Here is a 22,805-nt window from a genome sequence, read left to right as displayed (position 1 = left end):
AATGTTAAGTTTCACATATTAAAGTATTGCATACAACAAAACCCTCACATGTCTGTCAGTTTGTCATACTGTGGGGGTTTGTGTGTTGCTGTGAAGCTGGAAGCTATGCCACCAGTCTTCACATACTAGCAGGGTCACCCATGGAGGACAGGTTTCAGCTGAGCTTCCAGACTAAGACAGACTAGGAAGAAGGATCTGGCAGTCTACTTCTGAAAAGCATTAGCCAGTGAAAACCTTATGAATAGCAGCAGAACATTGTCTGATATAGTCCTGGAAGATGAGCCCCCCAGGTTGGAAGGCACTCAAAAGATGACTGGGGAAGAGCTGCCTCCTCAAAGTAGAGTCGACCTGAATGACGTGGTTGGAGTAAAACCTTTGGGACCTTCATTTGCTGATGTGGCATGACTCAAAATTAGAAGGAGCAGCTACAAACATCCATAGATAATCGGAACCTGGAATGTACGAAGTATGAATCTAGGAAAATTGGAAATCATCAAAAATAAAATGGAACCCATAAACATCGATATCCTAGGTATTAGTGAGCTGAAATGGACTGGTATTGACCATTTTGAATAGGACAATCATATAGTCTACTATGCTGGGAATGACAACTTGAAGAGGAATTGTGTCGCATTCATCTTCAAAAAGAACATTTCAAGATCTATCCTGAAGTACAATGCTGTAAGTGGTAGGATAATATCCATACACCTACAAGGAAGACTAGTTAATACGACTATTATTCAAATATACGCACCAACCAGTAGGGCCAAAGATGAAGAAATAGAAGATTTTTATCAGCTGCTGCAGTCTAAAATTGATCGAACATGCAATCAAGATGCATTGATAATTACTGGCGATTGGAATGTGAAAGTTGGGAACAAAGAAGAAGGATCAGTAGTTGGAAAATATAAAAACAATGCTGGAAATTGAATGATAGAAGTTTGCAAGACCAACAATTTCTTCATTGCAAATATCTTCTTTCATCGACATAAAGGGCGACTATACACATGGACCTGGCCAGATGGAACACACAGAAATCAAATTGACTATATCTGTGGAAAGAGATGATGGAAAAGCTCAATATCATCAGTCAGAAGAAGGCCAGGGGCTGACTGTGGAACAGACCATCAATTGCTCCTATGCAAGTTCAAGGTGAAACTGAAGAAAATCAGAGCAAGTCCACGAGAGCCAAAATATGACCTTGAGTATATCCCACCTGAATTTAGAGACCATCTGAAGAATAGATTTGTTGCATTGACACTACTGACCGAACATCAGACAAGTAGTGGAATGACATCAAGGACATCATCCATGAAGAAAGCAAGAGGTCATTGAAAAGACAGGAAAGAAAGAAAAGATCAAGATGGATGTCAGAGGAGACTCTGAAATTTGCTCTCGAGTGTTGAGCAGCTAAAGCAAAAGGAAGAATTGATGAAGTAAAAGAACTGAACAGAAGATTTCAAAGGGCAGCTCGAGAAGACAGCATATTATAATGACATGTGCAAAGGCTGGAGATGAAAAACCAAAAGGGAGGAACGCACTCAGCGTTTCTCAAGTTGAAAGAACTGAAGAAAAATTCAAGCCTCGAGTTGCAATAGTGAAGGATTCTATGGGGAAAATATTAAACAATGCAGGAAGCATAAGGAATACACAGAGTCATTACACCAAAAAGAATTAGTTGATGTTCAACCATTTCAAGAGGTGGCATGTGATCAGGAACCGATGGTACTGAAGGAAGAAGTCCAAGCTGCTCTGAAGGCTCCAGGAATTGATGGAATATCAATATAGATGTTTCAACAAACAGATGCAGCGCTGGAAGTGCTCACTTGTCTATACCAAGAAATATGGAAGACAGTTTCCTGGCCAACTGCCTGGAAGAGATCCATATTTATGCCTATTCCAAGAAAGGTGATCCAACCGACTGTGGAAATTATAGAACAATATCATTAATATCACACGCAAGCAAAATTTTGCTGAAGGTCATTCAAAAATGGCTGCAGCAGTGTATCGACAGGGAACTGCCAGAAATTCAGGCAGGTTTCAGAAGAGGACATGGAACCAGGGGTATCATTGCTGATGTGAGATAGATCCTGGCTGAAAGCAGAGAATACCAGAAGGATGTTTACCTGTGTTTTATTGACTACGCAAAGGCATTCAACTGTGCGGATCAATTTGGAGCCTTGTTTTTCACCAGTGCTTTCAGAGCAGCTTGGACTTCTTCCTTCATTACCATTGGTTCCTGATCACATGCCACCTCTTGAAATGGTTGAACGTCAACTAATTCTTTTTGGTATAATGACTCTACATATTCCTTCCATCTTCTTTTGATGCTTCCTGCATCGTTTAATATTTTCCCAATAGAATGGGAATTCCAGAATACTTAATTGTGCTCATGAGGAACCTTTACATAGATCAAGAGGCAGTTGTTTGGACAGAACAAGGGGATACTGATTGGTTTAAAGTCAGGAAAGGTGTGATCAGTGTTGTATTCTTTCACCATACCTATTCAATCTGTATGCTGAGCAAATAATACGAGCAGCTGGACTGTATGAAGGAGAATGGGGCATCAGGATTGGAGGAAGGCTCATTAACAACCTGCATTATGTAGATGACACAGCCTTGCTTGCTGAAAGTGAAGAGGACTTGAAGCACTTACTAATGAAGATCAAAGACCACAGCCTTCAGTATGGATTGCACCTCAACATAAAACAAAAATACAACTGGACCAGTGAGCAACATCATGATAAGCAGAGAAAAGATTGAAGTTGTCAAGGATTTCATTTTACTTGGATCCACAATCAATAGCCATGGAAGCAGCAGTCAAGAAATCAAAAAATGCATTGCATTGTGTAAATCTGCTGCAAAGGACCTCTTTAAAGTGTTGAAGAGCAAAGACATCACCTTGAAGACTAAGGTGTGCCTGACCCAAGCCATGGTATTTGCAATCACATCATATGCATGTGACAGCTGGACAGTGAATAAGGAAGACCGAAGAATTGACACCTTTGAATTGTGGTGTTGGAGAAGAATATTGAGTATACCATGGACTGCCAAAAGAATGAACAAATTTGTCTTAGAGGAAGTACAGCCAGAATGCTCATTTGAAGCAAGGATGGCAAGACTGTGTCTTACATAGTTTGGACATGTTATCAGGCGGGATCAGTCCCTGGAGAAGGACATCATGCTTGGTAGACTACAGGGTCAGAGGAAAAGAGGAAGACCCTCAACAAGGTGGATTGACACAGTGGCTGCAACAATGAGCTCAAGCATAACAACGATTGTAAGGATGGCTCAGGACGGGACAGTGTTTCGTTCTGTTGTGCATAGGGTCGCTATGAGTGAGAACCAACTCGTTAGCACCTAACAACAACAACAACGTACAACAGAATGACCCTGCTAACCTTGTGTTAGAAAGCAACCTATCAAAGACTAATGGGTTTGTCAAAAGGACAGGGACCAACATAATGGTTCTCCCATTGGATAAAGATGTGACATTTTGATTGCCAATAAGAATAATGACTGCACTTGATTGAAACCCATTGATTCATGAGTTCTTAATGATAGGAATGAAAGAAAGAAGAAAGAAAGGAAAGAAGGAGGGAGGGAGGGAAAGAAGGAGGGAGAGAGGGAAGGTAAGAAGGAGGAAGGGAAGAAAGGAGGGAGGGAAGGAGTAAGGTAAGAAAGGAAGGGAAGGAAGGAAGGTGGCAGGGAGAAAGAAGAGAGGGAGGGAGGAGAGGGAAGAAGGGAGTGAGGGAAGGAAGAAGGAACTGAAGGAAGGAAGGAGAGAGGGACAGAGGGAAGGAAGGAGGAAGGGAAGGAAGGGAAGGAAGGAAAGACAAGCTGAGTGGTTGAGGTCTCTCATGTGGGTGCTGTTAAATGGCAGCTGAGGCTGAAGTCATCTGAATGCTCAGTTGGGGTGGACCTCCAAGAGGGGCTCATGCACATGGCTGGCAGCTGATGCTGACTCTTTTCTGGGAGCTCAGTTGGTGTCTATAGAGTGCTTTTGTTGTTAGCTGTCCCCCGAAGTTGGCCTCTGACTCATGATGACCGCATGCACAACGGAATGCAAAGCTGCCCGGTCCTTCACCATCCCCATAATTGGTTATGGGTTGAACTGTTGAAATCCGTAGAGTTTTCATTGGCTGGTTTCAGAAGTAGATCACTAGGCCTTCTTAGTCTAGAATGTTCACCAAAACCTATTCAACAACATACCAAAAACCAAATCCACTGCCATCAAGTCGATTCTGACTCATAGTGGCCCTATATAAGCGTCATCTAAAAACCCATGGCCATGGAGTCGATTCCACCTCATAGCTGTAAATCTTTGCAGAAGGAAACTGCCACATCTTTCTCCCCCAGAGTGGCTAGTGGGTTTGAACTGCCTGATTTTTGGTTAAAGGCCAAGGGCTTAGCCACGGCACCACCAGGGCTCCTTATAAGCATCATAGCAACGTGCAAACCACCACTGACATATGGGTGGTCGCTGTGCATGAGGTGCATTGCTGGCCATCGAAATGGGGTTTCTTTGCATGGGAGGTGAGAATTCTACTACTGAGCCACCCATGCCTATATGTGACCCTGTATGTAGCTTGGGCTTCTCATAGCCTGACAACTTTGTTCTGAGGAGGAGTATCCCAAGAGTGAGTATTCCAAAAGACCATTCCTTAAGAAGCTTCAAAGCTTCTTATGACCTAGGCTTAGAAGACCCAGAACGTCATTTCCACTGCCGTCTATTGGTCAAGGGAGCCACTTAGATCAGCCAGGATTTATGGGGAGGGGAATAAGACTCCAGCTTTTGATAAGAGGACCTTTACGTACATGCAGGAAGGGAAGGAATTAATGTTGCCCATCTTTCCAATCTACCACATTTTGAATTGTCAGTTTTAGATAGCATCTATTATCTTCTTGGAATGATGAATAAAGATTTAACTCTCACAGCTCTATTTCTCTTCCCTTCTTCCTCCCAGTGTAGTTATAGTGTTTTTAGTTCTTCTTTGCTACTTTTTTTTTTTTTTTTTGCTACTTTTTAAACTTTAAATACCTTTATTTCTGGTTCTCTAGGACTTCTTGCAGCTTTTTGAGGTAGAGATATTAGTGCTTCTACCTCCCTTTTACCACTTTCCCACTTTGCTTCTCAGTTTCTGTCATTTATACTTGTATTTTTATGTTGCCCGTATTTTTAAATATTTACATTTTATTCAATAATCATATTGTTTCCCTTTATTCCCAGTTGATCCTAAATACAGAAAGTCAATAAAGTGTTTATTATGATTACATTAAAATAGTTTGTTTCACAACCAAGATTGTATTTCCTATTTAATTCCTATAGTTTCTAATTGCCTTCTTTCCTTTTTCCTGCATTATCTGTCTTTATCACCTATTTGAGTTGCTCTGTTTCTCAAGGATAGTATCAAAGCTCTGAAATACCTTTTCTAAGATGCCTGCTGCCTGAGCTTTCCATCCTCTTATTCCAGTCTAAACAGGCTGCTCTGTAGGCCTGCCGCCCAACGGCCTGGGGCTTCCTTTCAGTGCTTCTCCTGGGTTGGAGTCTTTGTTTCCTTGATCCTGTGTCTTTAACTTCCTTGGCTTGTTCACTCGTTTTTCTGAAGCCTATCCTGAAATAATTTCATAAGAAAGGGTGTGAAGGCTGTAAACTCTGAGTCATTTTTGCAAGCTCTCCAATTGTTTTTATTCTCACACTATCTGGTTCCATCATTATACCTCTTGGTGGCATAAAAAACCCACTGCCGTCTAGTCAGTTCCGACTCATAATGACCCTATAGGACAGAGAACTCCCTGTAGAGTGTCCAAGGAGCGCCTGGCGAATTTGAACTGCCAACCTTTTGATTAGCAGCCCATAGCACTTAACCACTACACCACCAGGGTTTTCCTGGTGGCATAAGGATATGTAATATATTTAGTCAATTCTCTGTTGTTATGTGTTTGTTCTAAGTTTCATTGTTATGTATAACTCTGAGTGAACATCCTTAGATCTTCATATTTGTGTACATGAATAATTATTACTAATATTACCAATGGAGCCCTGGTGGTGCAGTGGCTAAGGGCTTGGCTGCTAACCAGAAGGTCAGTAGTTCAATCTGCCAGGCACTCCCTAGAAACCCAAAGGGGCAGTTCTACTCTGTGTTATAGGGTTGCTATGAGTTGGAATCAATTCCACGGCATTGGGTTTGGTTTGGGGTGTTTTTTTGTTTTTCTTTTTTAATACTACTAATGGTTATTTGCAGCATTCATTATTTGAACTTGAGACAGCTGTTTCAACCTGTTTGTTTAAGTGAATATTGTGTACAGTATGCCATCTTTTAAAAATGCTGTAGAATACCAAGTATATTTCTAAATTCTTGAAAAGAATATGTAAACTCTGGCTATAGAAGGTAGAAAACTCCTCAGTTTGTTTTGATAATAAGAGTGTTATTTTATGCTGAGAAGCTATCAGGTGTTTCTTCAATATTTGGAGTTTTGGATAAGAATGTTATCACTGATTTGTGTTCTATGTTTATTTTCCAGAAAGAAGGAGTACTGGCATACATTGCAAGTTTTCGCCTGGTGGCAGAGCTTTCCAGCCCATTTGTGAATCAGCGGTAGGTTACTGATATCAATAATTATTTTAAAGTTGTGTTGTTTATTTTTAGTTTGGGGAAAGATTTTTCCATGATCCTAAAGCTACTGTATTAAAAATGAACATATATGATGTGAATTATTACCACCATTGTACAAATGAGGAAGTTGAGACTTGGAAAAGCTAATTTTTCAGACTCCCTAGCTAGTAAATGGTGGTGTTAGACTTTTAACCAGCTGTCTTTGCAGCATGACAATGCTTTATTATACCCTCATCCAGGATATTTGTTAGGGATTGAATCATGTCCCCCCAAAATGTGTACCAGCTTGGCTAAGCCATAATTCCCAGTATTGTGTGGTTGTCTTCTGTTTTGTGATCTGATATAATTGTCCTATGTGTTGTACATCTTAACCTCCGTAATGGTAATGAGACAGAATTAGAGGTAGTTATGCTAATCAGGCAGGACACACTCTACAGGATTAGATTGTATCTTGAGTCATCTCTTTGCAATACAAAAGAGATAAGCAAGCAGAGAGGAAAGGGACCTCATTACCACCAAACAAGAAGTGCAGGAGTGGAGAGTGTCCTTTGGACCTGGGGTCCCTGTGCTGAAAAACTCCTAGACCAGGGGAAGATTGATGACAAGGACCTTCCTCCAGAGCTGACAGAAAGACTTTCCCTGGAGCTGGTGCCCTGAATTTGGACTCTAGCTTCCTAAACCGTGAGAGAATAAATTTCTGTTTGTTAAAGCCATCCACGTGTGGTATTTCTGTTATAGCAGCAGTAGATAACTAAGACAGCATTCTTATACCCCTGTGATGCATGCTGCAGGATGAACTGTGCTCCCTGAATCTTAGGATTCAGTGGGGTTCTTCATGGAAAAGAATATAATCTACTCCCGTTTATCTTGGGGTCATTCATATTCCTGAATTCAACTTCTTCCTTTCCTAAATTTCTGATGAAAATTCTCTTAGTCCCTCACTTTTTAAAAATAAACTTTTTGTTTTAGATACACAGAAAAGTTGTGAAGTTAGCACAGGGAGTTCCCATACACCCCTCAGCTAGTTTCCCCTATTTCTATGTATCTTTTTTTTAAAAATTGTGCTTTAGATGAAGGTTTACAGAACAAACTAAAAAATTTACAGAATAAACTAGCTTCTCGTTAAACAGTTAATCCACATATTGTTTTATGACATTGGTTAAGCCCATGACATGTCATCACTCTCACTTCTCAACCTTGGGTTCCCTGTTACCAGCTTTCCTGTCCCCTCCTGCCTTCTAGTCTTTTCCCTGAGTTTCTCCTATTTTTAACATCTTACACTGCCATGGTATGGTTGTCAGTACTAAGAAACTAGCATTGATCAGTTACTGTTAACAAAACTCCAGACTTTACTGGATTGCATCAGTTTTTCCACTAGTGTCCTCTTTCTTTTTCAGGATCTGATCCAGGGTGTCATATTACATTTAGTTGTGCCATCTGCCCAGTCTCCTCTGGGCTGTGACAGTTTCTTACTCTTTCTTTGGCCTCGTCAATACTGGCTAGGTGCCCTGTAGAATGTCCCCTAATCTAGATTTGTTGATGTTTTTTTCATGATTAGATGGAGGTCATAGGTTTTTTAGAAACAATGCCAGAGAGGTGAATTAGTGTTCTTGTCATATCCTATCAGGGATAACACGAATATCCACGTGACATCACTGGTGATGTTAAACTTTATCACTTGGTTATGGTAATGTTTGCCAGTTTCTCCACTGCAAACCTTCCCCCTTTCCATACTCTATTTGAAAGGAATTTATGAAGTCTAGCGTGCTTTCATGGGAGGAAATCAAGCTGTGCCTCCTAGAGAAGAGGTGTTCACTTTTGACGATGGATTTATTGTTAACTTTTATTGCTCTTTTATTGCCCTGCTCTGGTCAGGTCTGCTGATTTTTTTTTTTTTTTCCCCCTGTGAGATGTTTAAATTTTCCTTTCCTTATCTGTTGACAGGGCCCTAGTTTAGGGCCTTCAGAGTCTCCATGGTGTGATTACTGCAATCCCTTAACTAACATCCCTAATTCCAGACTAACCTTATCCGGAATGCTTTCCTCACAGTGCAGTCAGAGTAGTATTTCTCATCTTCCACTGTCAGGACCTTAGTTTTTTTAAAAAAAAAAAAAAAAATCCTACATTCAGCCTAGACTCTTTTCTCTGACTTTCGCAGTTCCCTGTGATGTGGTCCCACCCTGTGTCTGCAGCTTTATTTACTGCTTGTTACAATTAGGTTTGTACTCTCACTGTCCCATGCACCTGTGGGTTGTTCTGGCCTTTCTTCCTTTTATTCATGGCCTCCATTTTCCCTCTATCTTTGAAAAGTTTACTCGTTCTTCAATATTAGTTCAAAATCCAAAACCAAGGTGTGTTAGCTCGAGCTGCTATAACAGAAATACCATATTTAAAGTGGATGGCTTTAAACAACAGAAATCTATTTTCTCACAGTTCTGGAGGCTGAAAGTCCAAACCAGGGTCTTGACTGTGTCAATTCCTTCCTTCTTGGTAGCCCTGGGTGTTCTGTGGTTCTTGGCGGTCCTTGCATGGCATCTGTCTTCTGTGTCTGATCTGCTCTTCTTATAACTCAGAGGTGATTAGGTTTAGGGCACACCCTATACTGGTATGACCCTATTAACATAACAAAAAACTTTATTCCTAGATGGGATTACAACCACAGGTACGGGGGTTAGGATTCCAACACGTATGTAGGGGGACTAACTTCAGTTCATAACAGTGGGGAGGGTTGACATATGAAGCCTTTCATGATTTAGTACAGGGATGACAGCGGATTGGGAATGTCGTTAGACTCAGGTGAGTTAAGACAGCCTACCTTGTATCAAGCTTTACAAATGATTTAAAGGACCCAGGTAACCATGAGGCAAAGGCAAAGCAGAGAGAGGCTCAGGACCTTCAGTATGGCTCCCTAGGTCCTTTTTGCACTGGGCACATCCTGGAGCACGATTACCTATGTGGTGTCTAAGCGATGTGTGCAGTTCGCATCTCTGACAAAGAAGGAGTGCTCTTAGTTATAGAGCATCTCTATTTCATGCTCAGATAGTTACATAGCTTAAATCCATATGTTCCAGGTTTGTTTAACATAAGCAGTCCTAGGCTAGGTATATTCTGGTAGAAGCATTCCATGGATGAAGACTCTCCTGCTACAAATACTGTTAGTCTGTCAAGAGGTCTGTTATTAGTATGCTTACCAGGAGATTAGCCTGAATCACCCATCTTTTTTCTTGCTTAGGGTCATCCTTCCACCCCACACAGGAGAGAATGGATTGCAGACCTTTCCCAAGTACTTATATACTGTCTTATTTTATTTGCTGTTGTTTCGTATGTTGTAATCTTATTTCTTCAAGAAAAAAAAATAATAATAAAATCAGTTCCTAGGGCTTCAGCCCAGTTTAAAAAAACATTTTTAAATAACTCTTATGCAATCCTCAAAAACTCTGATAACGTGAAATTGTAAGCATATAAGAGGAAAGAGCATCTTCTTTGAAGTCAAAAGACTTGGATTCAAATCCAGACTCTCCCACTTAACCATTGTGTGTGATGGAAGATTGTCTGAGTCTCAGTTTTCATATCTATAAAATGGAGAAGATGATACCTACAGGCCTCACAGGTTGTTGTGAAGATAAAATGAGATTATATATGTAAAGCACCTAGCAAAGTGTCATTAAGTATATATTAAATAAGTGCTAAACCTAACATAATATTTAGTATGCTAAAACCTAGTAAACACTGAAAGTGCACAGTTTATATTTGCTCTCTACTTTATCCTACCCTCTTTGCTTGTCAACCCACTATAATTAGGCTTCTGCCTCTGCCATTTTGTTGAAACTGTTCACCAAAGGCACCAGCGACTTCCAGTGGCAAAATCCAGTGAGCTCTTATTGGTGCCTGTCTTAGGACTTGCTGTTGGTCACACCCTTGTTCTAATGCTGCCCTTCCCTTGCTTTCATGGCATTGCCCTAGCCTCCTTCTTCCATTTCCCTGACCGCCCCTCTCAGGAGGCAGTTTGTTAAATGATTGTACTCCCCAGGCTCTCTTCTGGGCCGCTGACTTTCTCCTGGGGTGAGCTCTTCCGCTTCCAAGGTTTCAAGCTATTACCTTTTTGCTGTTGGTGGTGGAATGGACTTGAGTTTTGGAATCAAATAAACTGCATGAGTTTTGGAATCAGATAAACTCGAGTTGGAATTTAACTGCCATTTCCAACGGCCTTGGGCGTGTTACTTAACATTTCTGTACCACAGTTGCTTTCTCTCTTTAAAAAAAAAAAAGCGTAATAATGTTGTTGTTTGCTGTGGAGTCGATTCTGACTCATAGCGACCCTGTAGGACAGAGTAGAACTGCCCCAAAGTTTCCAAGGCTGTAATCTTTATGGAAGCAGACTGCTACATCATTTTTCTGCAGAGCTGCTGGTAGGTTTGAGCCACCTACCTTTTGGTTAGCCAAGGGCATAATTTACTGTACTACCAGGGCTTCTATATTAATATTACTTACCTTTTAGTATTATAGGAAACCCTGCTGGCATAGCAGTTGAGTACTATGGCTGCTAACCAAAGGGTCGGCAGTTGAAATCCACTAGGCGCTCCTTGGAAACTCTATGGGGCAGTTCTATTCTGTCCTGTAGGGTCACTATGAGTCAGAATCGACTCGATGGCAACGGGTTTGGTTTTTTTTTTTTTTTGGTAGTATTGTAGTTGTGTTTTCTCCTCCCAGGTGGCACATCAAATTCAACATGTCTAAAATAGAATGTGAAGCACACTGGTTGCCCAGTGGTTAAGTGCTTGGCTGTTAATGGAGAAGTTGGCTGTTGGAATGCACCACCGCTCTGTGGGAAAAAGATGTGGCAGTGTGCTCCCTTTGAAAACCCAATGGTGATGTTCTACTCTGTCCTATAGGGTCTCTGTGACTTGGAATTGACTTGATGGCAATGGGTTTGGGTTTTGGGTTTCCAAAACAGAATGCAGCATGCTTCCCTCTGAATCCTCTCCTTGTTCTCTCTGTCTGTATGTGGCCCAGCTGTCCACTTGGTTCCCCTCAGGACACCTGGGAATCATCTTTGACTGTTTCTGCCTCCCCTGCATTTGGCCCATCACCAGGCCTTACCGTATCACCTCCTAAATGTTTCTTGCCTTTGCCACCTCTCCTCCATCTCTGTCAGTGCCTAGTTCATCATCTCTTGCCTGGTCTACAGCACCAGCCTCTAATCCTGCACGGTCCAACAGAGTAGCTGCAAGCCACATGTGGCTATTTATATTGAAATGAAGTAAAATTAAAAATTCAGTTCCTCAGTCTCACGTAACATTTCAGGTGCCCCACAGGCCCATGTGGCACAGAATTGGACACCATGTATATAGAACATTTTCATTATAGCAGAAAGTTCTATTGGGCAGTGTTGCTGTAGACCAGGGCTTGGCACACCCTATTCCACAGTGATCTACTAAAGTACAAAAGTGAACATGCAGCTCCCCTGAGTAAAATATCTCTCAGTGGCTGCTACTGCTTACAGGATGAAAAACAAACAAACAAAAACACAACAACCAAACCTGTTGCCGTCGAGTTAATTCCAACTCATAGCAACCCTACAGGACAGAGTAAAACCGTCCCATATGGTTTCCAAGGAGTACCTGGTGGATTTGAACTGCTGACCTTTTAGTTAACAGCTGAGATCTTAACTACCAGGGTTTCCTGTAGGATGAAAGCTGATCTCTTTAATGTGACCCAGAAAGATCGCCAAGTAAAGCTGTCCTATCTCTGCCAGTTTCTTCCTCAAAATCTTCTCTGGCACCAACTTGCCCTTCTTCCGCCACAGCCTCCTGCCTCATTACTCATCCTTCAGGGCTCAGCCCAGGGATCGTTCCCATACTAAACCCCATCACTTTCCAGGCTAGGTTCGGTATCCCTCACTTGTGCTTCCAAGATAGTGTATATTTATAACGTTGTGCTCAGTATATTTTATTGTAACATTCTGTGTTTTTTCCCTCTTTCCTGTTTATCTCTACATTATGTCAGGGGACATATCTTGTTAAACTTTTCATAGTCTAGGGTCTACACGGTGTCTGGCGCATACCTAGTGCCATTACAAATCTTTCTCCCATGTAGCTGCTGGGTGGGTTCAAACCATTGATCTTTTTTTGGTTAGTAGCACTGAGCTGCAAGGGCTCCTGTCTGGCACAAAGTAGCCATTTAATTGCATTTAATTTGTGTACAGTTTAGTTTAATTGGTGGTCAGTTAAACTTTTTCAAAGTCAATTTCTTGAGTATGACTCTGATTATGAGATTTTGAAGCAGGAGAAAGGTAACTGACGCAGGAACCTCAAGTTATTTTTGTTTGAAAGTCTTCTTAAAAAATTGTAAAATTAGAGATAGATTCATTTCTTCTTTAATTTTATAGTAAAAAGGTATACTGTGCTTTTATCTAAAAGCTCTGGGTCTTTGTAAAGTAAGAAAATGAGAAGCAAGTGGGGTTGGAATGTGAGTAGGAGAAATGGCATAGTGTGAGCAGCAGACAGTATAACAAAATTGAGCACAGCTGCTCAAGTCCTGTTAAAGTTTCCCGTAGTTTAATTGTGGTATTTTCATATTCTCTTCATTTTAGAGCTTTGAATAATTTAGGAAGGCACAGGGATGCATGGGGAGGATATAAATTAAAAAGACTGGAATAAAGTTAGATACCTGGGCTTTAGTTAAATTTCTGCTAATGATTTTTACCTTTACATCAAGTTTCTTTTGTAAAATATAATTTAATGGTGATAATCTCTTTCTAAACCAGGTGCCCCAAACTTGTGAGGGCATATTTTTGAATTGCTATTAAAATTGATTACCTTATACAGACATGGCACCTATGTTTCTTAATATGTTTATTCAGTTCTTATTATTATCCTCAGTGCTTACAGGTCCCAGTCCCTGCCTTCAGGGACCTTCAGGCATACTGTCACACATATTTAAAAGTCTATATAAAACAATGATCTAATAAAACAAGACGTGAAAAAGGGCAAAAAAAGATGTTATTAATAGTATGTAACAGTGGTTCTTGACTTTTTGGTTTCAGATTATTGCGGATACCAATGAACTCTTTGTTTCTGTGGATTCTATTTATATTTATAATACTGGAAATGAAAACTAAGACATTTGAAAATGTTTGCTTATTAATTAATCTAATAGTAACAGTATTGTATCTAACATTTTCTGTGTGTGAAAAATAGCTACATTACAAAAAAAAATTTTAGTAGGAATAGCATCATTTATATTTTTTGAAATCTCTTTAATATCTGGCTTAATAGAATTTAGCTAATTCTCAAGTTGGCTTTTTTTTTTTAAGTTTGCTTCCGTTTTCAATCTGTGGTGATAATGTAGGAGTATTTTAGCAGCCTTTCCAAATAAATATGAATTTTCTTTTTTGATACCATGCCAAAACTTACCAAGAGATTATTTCTTCTAAGTTGGTTACAACATAGGCACCCCTGAGTGGCACAAACAGTTGAGCATTTGGCTACTAACAGAAAGGTTGGCAATTTGAACCCACAGAGAAGTGCTGTGGAAGAAAGGCTTCGCAATCTACCTCTGAAAGGCCACAGCCATGAAAACCCTATGGAGTGTAGTCTCCTCTGCAACACATGGGGTGACCATGAATTGGAATCAACTCCATGGCAACTGTCTAGTTATAACATAGAATCTGAAACCATTTTGTACTTTGCTATATTAAAATCCCTTACACTTGGAATGGATATTATAATCATGCATGATTTTTGTATCATCATGTTTTGGTCATTTGGAAAATACTGGTTCACTGAGTAGATCTTCTAAATGTTGATACATTTATTATATAATTAAAAAAACACATTAGTTTGTATCGTCGCTGATCTCAATTGAAATGTAAGTATTGGCAAGTTGTGAAGTCCACAATGGCTTTCCAAAGCCAGATTTTCCAAAATGCTAGTTTTCACATGAAAGTTCAAATTTTCTTATTGGCAACAAGTACTGTCAGGTGTTTTCCTTGCAGTGACAAGCCCCACTCTCTTTCTGAAAAAATGTCTGTTACATACCCAAGTCTAAGTATCCAAAGTTTGTCTGTCAGATGTTCTTTCAAGTAAAGATGGTATTCCATGGAAAATCGGACAGTTTAGCTCACAACTCAAACAGTTGTACAAGGGTTTGTCCTCAGCGTAGCCACTGTACTCTGCAGCATAATCTCTTTGTGTAATTCCCATTTCATCAGGTAGCATATTAAAAAGATGTGTACTAAAGGTCATGGGTTAGTAAAATTAATTCTTACTGCTTCATCAAGAACATTCTTTTTTCTTCCTTTTTGTTATTTTTAACTGCAAGTGTGGGGAAGTAAAAGAGTCCAATGACTGGGTGCTGTTGGTGCCATTGCCTTGCTTTGCGTAAGACACCAGCAGTTTTACCCACCGTTGCTTTCACACCATCAGCGCAAATGTCAGCACACTGACAAAGGCAAATAACATATTTGTATTATTATGAAAATTGTTTTGACCTTGTGGACCCCCTGGAAAGATCTCATGGGACTATGGATCACAGTTTGAAACCTGCTGGCGTAAACTAATTGCTGTGAGCTCTTGGGAAGAGGAGAGATTATTATTGATTGGTATTTCTCATGTAAGGCTTCACAGAGGAGGCAGGACATATTCTTAAAATCTTTAAGGGTTTTCAAAGAAGTGGATGGGGAGGGGGACCTTACATATAAGGAGAAAAGAATGAACACAGGTTTTTGAAAAGTGGAATAATATGCTGTCAGTAGGAAAAAGTGAGTAGCCTTGCAGTATCGAAGAGTATGTCTTAGGGAGAGGGTGGGTAAATGTAGAGAATGTTCAGTGCCAGGGAGAACTGTTTGAACTTGACCCAATAAATTGTGTATATTATAGTGGGAAAGATTCTGCAAATAGCATTGAGTAATTCCAATTTCTGGTATGTGTAGGATAGATTGTAGTGGGGTGAGACTGGAAGCAAAAGGTTGGATTAGCCAGTTAGCAACCAGCATGAATAAATGAGAACAAGTAAGAATCTAGATTAGGCTTTGAAAATTGAGAGAAGATGACAAAATAGAGACTTTGAAGGAAGAAAAAACTAAGTTGGCAATGGATAAGAAATCAGAGATAGAGAAAAAGGAAAGGTTTAAGATACTGTCTACATTGAATCCATAAGGATGAGCCCATTAAAAGACATGGGGCTGTGGAGAGATTGGAACACTTCTACACTGCTGGTGGGAATGTCAAATAGTACAACCACTTTGGAAATCCATTTGGCACTTCCTTAAAAAGTTAGAAAGAGAACTACCATATGATCCAGCAATCCCACTCCTTGGAATATATCCTAGAGAAATAAGAGCCTTTACACGAATAGATATATGCACACCCGTGTTTATTGCAGCACTGTTTACAATAGCAAAAACATGGAAGCAACCAAGGCGCCCATCAACAGATGAATGGATAAATAAATTATGGTATATTCACACAATGGAATACTACACATCGATAAAGAACAATGAGGAATCTGTGAAATATTTCAGAAGAATCTGGAAGGCATCATGCTGAGTGAAATTACTCAGTTGCAAAAGGATAAATATTGTATAAGACCACTATTATAAGAACTTGAGAAATAGTTTAAACTGAGAAGAAAACATTCTTTTGTGGTTATGAGTGGGGGAGGGAGGGAGGGTGGAAGAGGGGTATTCACTAATTAGATAGTAGGTAAGAACTACTTTAGGCGAAGGGAAAGACAGCACACAGTACAGGGGATTTCAGCACAATTGGACTAAACCAAAAGCAAAGAAGTTTCCTGAATAAACTGAATGCTTCGAAGGCCAGCGTAGCAGGGGCCGGGGTCTGGGGACCATAGTTTCAGGGGACATCTAAGTCAATTGGCATAATAAAATCCATTAAGGAAACATTCTGCATCCCACTTTGAAGAGTGGCATCTGGGGTCTTAAACGCTAGCAAGCAGCCATCTAAGGTGCATCAATTGGTCTCAACCTACCTGGATCAAAGGAGAATGAAGAACACCAAGGACACAATGTAATTACGAACCCAAGAGACAGAAAGGGCCACATGAACCAGCTACTACATCATCCTGAGACCAGAAGAACTAGATGGTGCCCAGCTACAACCGATGACTGCCCTGACAGGGGACACAACAGAGAGCCTCCAAGGGAGCGGGAGAGCAGTGAGATGCAGACCCCAAATTCTCATAAGACCAGACTTAATAGTCTGACTGAGACTGGAAGGACCCCGGTGATCATGGCCCCCAGACCTTCTGTTGCCCCAGGACAGGAACCATTCCCGAAGCCAACTCTTCAGACATGGATTGGACTGGACAATGGGTTGGAGAGGGATACTGGTGAGGAGTGAGCTTCTTGGATCAGGTGGACAATTGAGACTATGTTGGCATCTCCTCCCTGGATGGGAGATGAGAGTGTGGAGGGGTTAGAATCTGGCAAAAAGGACACTAAAAGAGTGGAGGGAGAGAGCGGGCTGTCTCATTAGGGGGAGAGTAATTGGGAGTATGTAGCAAGGTGTACATGGGTTTTTGTGTGAGAGACTGACTTGATTTGTAAACTTTCACTTAAAGTACAATAAAAATTATTAAAGAAAAAAAAGACATGGGGACAGGTCTGCTTCAAGAGATAGTGATTTCACTCACTGAAGACATTTGAAGAGAAGCTACAGGAACAAATAATGGGGTGTTGAAAGAGGGATTTGAGCATTAGAGTATTAGGTGGAAGAGGTGCTGGTTCACAAACCTAACTGCTTATCAGAATCATCTGGGAAGGCTTTATAAACATGTAAATGTGAGTTTGATTCTTTGTTTTTGTTGTTTTAGGTGCTGTCTTAGTCATCTAGTATTGCTATAACAGAAATATCTCAAGTGGATGGCTTTAACAAAGAGAGGTTTATTCTCTCACAGTCTAGTAGGCTAGAAATCTGAATTCAGGGCACTAGCTCCAGGGGAAGGCTTTCTCTCTCTGTCGGCTCTGGAGGAAGATTTCCTCGTCATTGATCTTCCCTGGTGGAGGAGCTTCTCAGGTGCAGGGACCCCAGGTCTAAAGGACACACTCTGCTCCTGGTGCTGCTTTCTTGGTGGTATGAGGTCCCCAACTCTCTGCTTGCTTTCTTTTCCTTTTATCTCTTGTAAGATAAAAGGTGGTGCAGACCACATCCCAGGGAAACTCCCTTTACATTGGATCAGGAGTAAGTAACCTGAACAAGAGTGTTAAAACCCACCCTAATCCTTTTTAATGACAGGCAGAGATTATGATTTATAACACATTGGAAAATCACAAAATGAAAAACAACCACACATGGACTAACCAAGTTGACACATATTTTGGGGGGACATAATTCAATCCATTACAGGTGCCTTCAAGTCAGTTCTGACTCATAGTGACCCTGCGTACCACAGAACGAAACACTGGCTATTCCTGCGCCATGCTCACAATCGTTGCTATGCTTGAGCCCAGTGTTGCTGCTGCATCGATCCATTTCGTTAAGGATCTTCCTCTTTTTCTGCTGACCCTGTACTTTACCAAGCATGATGTCCTTCTCCAGGGACTGATCCCTCCTGACAACATGTCCAAAGTATGTGAGATGCAGTCTCGCCATCCTTGCCTCTAAGGAGCATTCTGGTTGTACTTCTTCCAGGACAGATTTGTTTGTTCTTTTGGTAGACCATGGTATATTCAGTATTTTTCACCAACACCTCAATTCAAAGGCATCAATTCTTCTTCTGTCTTCCTTATTCATTGTCCAGCTTTCACATACATGTGATGTGATTGAAAATACCAGGGCTTGGGTCAGGTGCACCTTAGTCTTAAAGGTGACATCTTTGCTTTGCAACAGTTTAAAGAACCAGATGACTAAGTTCTCCTAAAGGCCTCTTTGAGCTTTAGAACTTTCTAAAATAACTAACTAAACCAATACATACATACATACCTTGTATTGAGCACACACATGCACACAGACATACACAAAGACGTGGAGAATTAGAAAGACAAGAAGAGAAATTCTTGAGTTTGGTTTGGAGAAGTTGGGTAAAATGACAGAGCATCTGAGTAGAAATAGTACTAAGAGCTGGAGAGAGGAATTTTGGAATGATCAGAATAGAGGTGATATTTGAAACCATGAGTAAAGATGGTATTTAAAAGATAAAATTCAATGTCTAGAATTGGGGACTAGGAGAAGGAAGAATAGATACAATGATGGAGTAGTTTAGAAGTAGGAGCGGAACCAAGATAATGTTGGGGTTGAGGGACACTTTCCTAAAACTAAGGTCCTGAACTTTCCAAGGTTAACAATTATTAAACACAAATATTTAGATGGCTGAAAGAATTACATGCCCAGCCAAGATATAACTAGGCTCAGCTCAGGACCCAGTCCCTGGGTAGAGCTGGAGAAGAAGTCTAGCATCAAAATCCTCACTGAAGTTACTCCAAGGGTGTCAGCAAAGATCCAGTTTGTTATGGACAACAATACTTCTTAAAACTCCTTCATTCCTCTTACTCATAATATCTCCTGGACCCCACAGCTTCCCCAGATCTCTCAAACTTCTGGCTTTCAACTCCAAACTCCTGAAACTCACCAAACCAGCACCAGGCAGGGATTGATTCTTTGCCTGTCATCCCCTTTTCTCAACTTTTCTTTCTCTACCAACAAGAAGCCTCCCCTCCTCCTTTTTCCAAATGTGAATCAGACCAAATGGTTCTCTGTAGTTTTTGCACTATTTTTAGTGGGTACCACACTTCTGCAAAATTAACTCCCAGAAACTTAACTGAAAAGTTCAATTTCCTTAGAAGGCCAGGGAGAGGAAGGATGTTAAATAAGCAAGACAGAATTTTCTCAGCAGCCTGGGGAGAGGCTCACAAAAACATATAATTTGCAATCTTTTCTACCTGTCTTAATAATAACTGTGTTGTCAATTTTTTGGATTTTAGCCATTGAAATAGGTGTGTAGTGCTATCTTGTTTTCACTTGCATTTCCTTATAATGATAAATGATATTAAGCATCTTTTTTTTTTTAAATATTATGTTTTCAGTGAAAGTTTATGTAGCAAATTAGGTTCCCATCTGACAATTTCTACACAAGCTTCTCAGTGACATTAGTTACACTTTTCACGTGTCAACATTCTCATTACTTGCGTTCTGGTTATTCTGTTTCCAGTACTCTAGCTTCCCTGTCCCCCTTGTCTTCTCATTTTTGCTTTAGAGTAATTGTTGACCTTTTAGTCTCATATATTAGTTGTTTTTTTTAATAGAGCCCTATAAAAAAAAAAAAAAAACTCAAGGATAATATCCTTTATTTTGTGTGCTAGTGTGTTATTTTGCTAAAAGGTGACCGTGGGATAGTTTTGGTTCAGGGTTTAAACAGTACTTCAGGGCAATAGTCTCGAAGAGTCATGAGTGTCTTTTCATGTTCTTGTTTTCCACCTATATATCATCACTGATGAGGTGTTTGTTCAGATCTTTTGCCCATGTTTTAATTGGATTATTTGTGTTCTTATTTTGAGTTTTGCGAGTTCTTTATATATTTTGAATACAAGCACTTTATTGGGTGTGTGTTTTGTAAACATTTTATCCCAGTCTATGTTTTTTTTTTTTATCGTTGTCTTTCATTCTCTTAACAGTGTCTTTCATAGAACAAATTTTAATTTATCAAATTTTTCTTCCATGGATGTTGGTTTTGTGTTGATTCTAAAGTATCATCCCAAACCCAAGATCATGCATGTTTTCTCCTACAGATTTTATAGTTTTTCATTTTACATTTAGGTCTATGATCTATTTTGAGTTAATTTTTTGCATAAGGTGTGAGGTCACTGCATTAGTTAATTTTTATTTTTGTTCTTTTTTATTTTGCATATGGGCATCCAATTTCTTCAGCACCGTTTATTTAAAGACTATTAGGTTGGTCTTTTTCCATTGAATTGCCTTCGCACTTTGTCAAAAACCAGTTTAGTATATTTCTATGGGTATATTTCTAGACTTTCTGTTCAGTTCCACTGATCTATTTGTCTGTTCTTTCTCTAATACCACGCTGGCTTGATTAAAATAGCTTTATCGTAGGCCTTATAAGTGAGTAGAGCTTTGTTCTTTTACAGTATTGTTTTGGCTCTTCTGGGTCCTTTGCCTTTCCATATAAATTTTAGAATCATTTTTTTTTTAATACGTTAAATATTTCTGGGATTTTGTTTGGGATTGCAATCTACAGATCTACTTGAGGAGAATTGATTGACATTTTAGCAATATGGACATTTCCGATCCATGAACACAAGTATCTGTCCATATATTTAGACTTTGATTTTTCATCAGTATTTAGTTTTCTGCATTGTAAATCCTGTACATAATTTGTTAAATTTATACCTGAGTATATTGTTTTAAATTTCAACTTCTAATTGCTCACTGCTTGTATATAAGAAAGCAATCGACTTTTCTATATTGACCTTGTATCTTGCGACCTTGCTGTACTTGCCCTTAGTTCCAGGATATTTTTATTATTGTTTTGTAGATTCCTTCCAGTTTTCTACATAGACAATTATGTCATCTGAAAATGTAGATTGTTTTATTTCTTTCTTCTCAATCTATGTACCTTTTATTTCTTTTTTTTGCCTTATTGTACTAGCTACTACTTCAAGTACAATATTGAACAGAATTAGTGAAACAGGATATCCTTGCCATGTTTCTGATCATAGGGGGTGTTCACTGAATTTTAAAAAGCTAAAATTGAAATGATTAATCCTCAGAGATGCAGAATAAATATGATGTTTCCTTTACTTTTTTTCCAGATGGTTCTTTGAAGCTTTGAAGTATCCAAAGTTTTCCAAAGCTAACGTAATCAATGGAGTACTCATGACAGTGGTGTTTTTCATTGTGCGGATTGCTGTGATACCTCCTTTGTATTACTTCATATATTCTGTGTATGGATCAGAACCCTACATCAGGCTTGGATTGTTAATCCAGTGTTCCTGGGTCGGTAGTTGTGTTGTTTTAGATGTAATGAATATCATGTGGATGATCAAAATTACAAGGGGGTGCATCAAAGTCATCTCTCTCATCAGACAAGAGAAAGCCAAAAGTCGTCTTCAAAATGGAAAACTCAACTAAAAAGTGGGGTGTTGATAAGCAAACTTCGTTACAACCTGGCATTCATATGTGCTGATAGAATGAATTCTTGCCATGTTCTTGTGTTTATTAATTATAAGTGTTATTCAGGGTTTCAGTGTCATTTTTTTTTTTAACTTTAGAAAAGAAAAACTAAAATTTAGTTTTTATTCCAAGGTTTCTTTTCTGCTTTTATTCTGCATTTTAAGGCTTAAATTAAAATTTATAAATATAGTGGTGAGTCTTTTCAGAAACCTGTTAACCTGCATTGGTATTTTTCTCTGTGAAAAGATGACTATGATTATCCAATGCACTTGGTTTTATGTCATTAATTCTGTTGAGAGAATGGGTACTGCTTTTAAATATAAAATAGCTCTCACATTTTGTTGTACTCACTTGTTTTCTTATCATGACTGTCAATACCAGTGTAGGGTTTGATTTCTAAACTGTTGAAATGTTATTTTTCTTAGTCTATTAGAACTGATGTGTGTTTCATTTCAGATGGGCGGTCACTCATCTATTAATGATTGACATATTTTACTCATTTTGGGAATATTTAATTTGCTTATTCATGGAAAACACTCCCTGCGTTTTAAGATTTTTTTCAGATGTCACTTTCTTGTTTCTATTTTTAACATTTTGTCAAATTACTGCCTTTTTATTTTGTAGTAAGGCTTAAGACAGAGCCTATAAATCTCCTTAAGAGGTGAATGACTTCTAAAAATGCATGCTGATATATTACTATTTAAGCCAATAGGAGGAATCATTAAGAAAAAAGCTTTAACACTGCTGTCCCTATCTACCTCCCTTGTATTTTTTCTATGAAAAATGTATTGCAGTCAATCCTCGTTTTTCACAGATTCTGTATTCTTGAATTCACTTACTTGTTAAAATGTATTTGTAATCCCAAAATCAGAGTCCCTGGGGAATGCAGGTAATGTATTTGGCTGCTAATCAAAAGGTTGGCGGTTCAGTTCCACCCAGAGATGCCTCAGAAAAAAGTCGTGGCTGGCTACTTCCAAAAAATCAGCCATTGCAAACCCTGTGGAGCACTACTGCACTCTGACACGTCTACAGTTGGTTGTTA

The 22,805-nt window shown here is 39.5% G+C and overlaps 1 protein-coding gene across 1 annotated transcript in view; it reads left to right on the top strand.

The window, feature by feature from the left end:
* The window catches only part of LOC100677389 (TLC domain-containing protein 4-like), a 45,258-nt gene extending 23,519 nt beyond the window's left edge, over positions 1–21,739 (top strand). Inside the window, exons 5-6 of the mRNA XM_003418445.3 lie at positions 6,526–6,599; positions 21,403–21,739. Of these exons, the coding sequence (XP_003418493.1) occupies positions 6,526–6,599; positions 21,403–21,721 (393 nt within the window). The 3' untranslated portion in view covers positions 21,722–21,739. The remainder of the gene's footprint in view (positions 1–6,525; positions 6,600–21,402) is intronic.
* Positions 21,740–22,805: the final 1,066 nt, after the last annotated feature.

This window comes from Loxodonta africana, chromosome 3 (assembly GCF_030014295.1).
Source record: "Loxodonta africana isolate mLoxAfr1 chromosome 3, mLoxAfr1.hap2, whole genome shotgun sequence".
Taxonomy (NCBI): domain Eukaryota; kingdom Metazoa; phylum Chordata; class Mammalia; order Proboscidea; family Elephantidae; genus Loxodonta; species Loxodonta africana.
The sequence above is the reverse complement of the archived record's forward strand: the minus strand, read 5'-3'. Positions and strand labels throughout refer to the sequence as shown.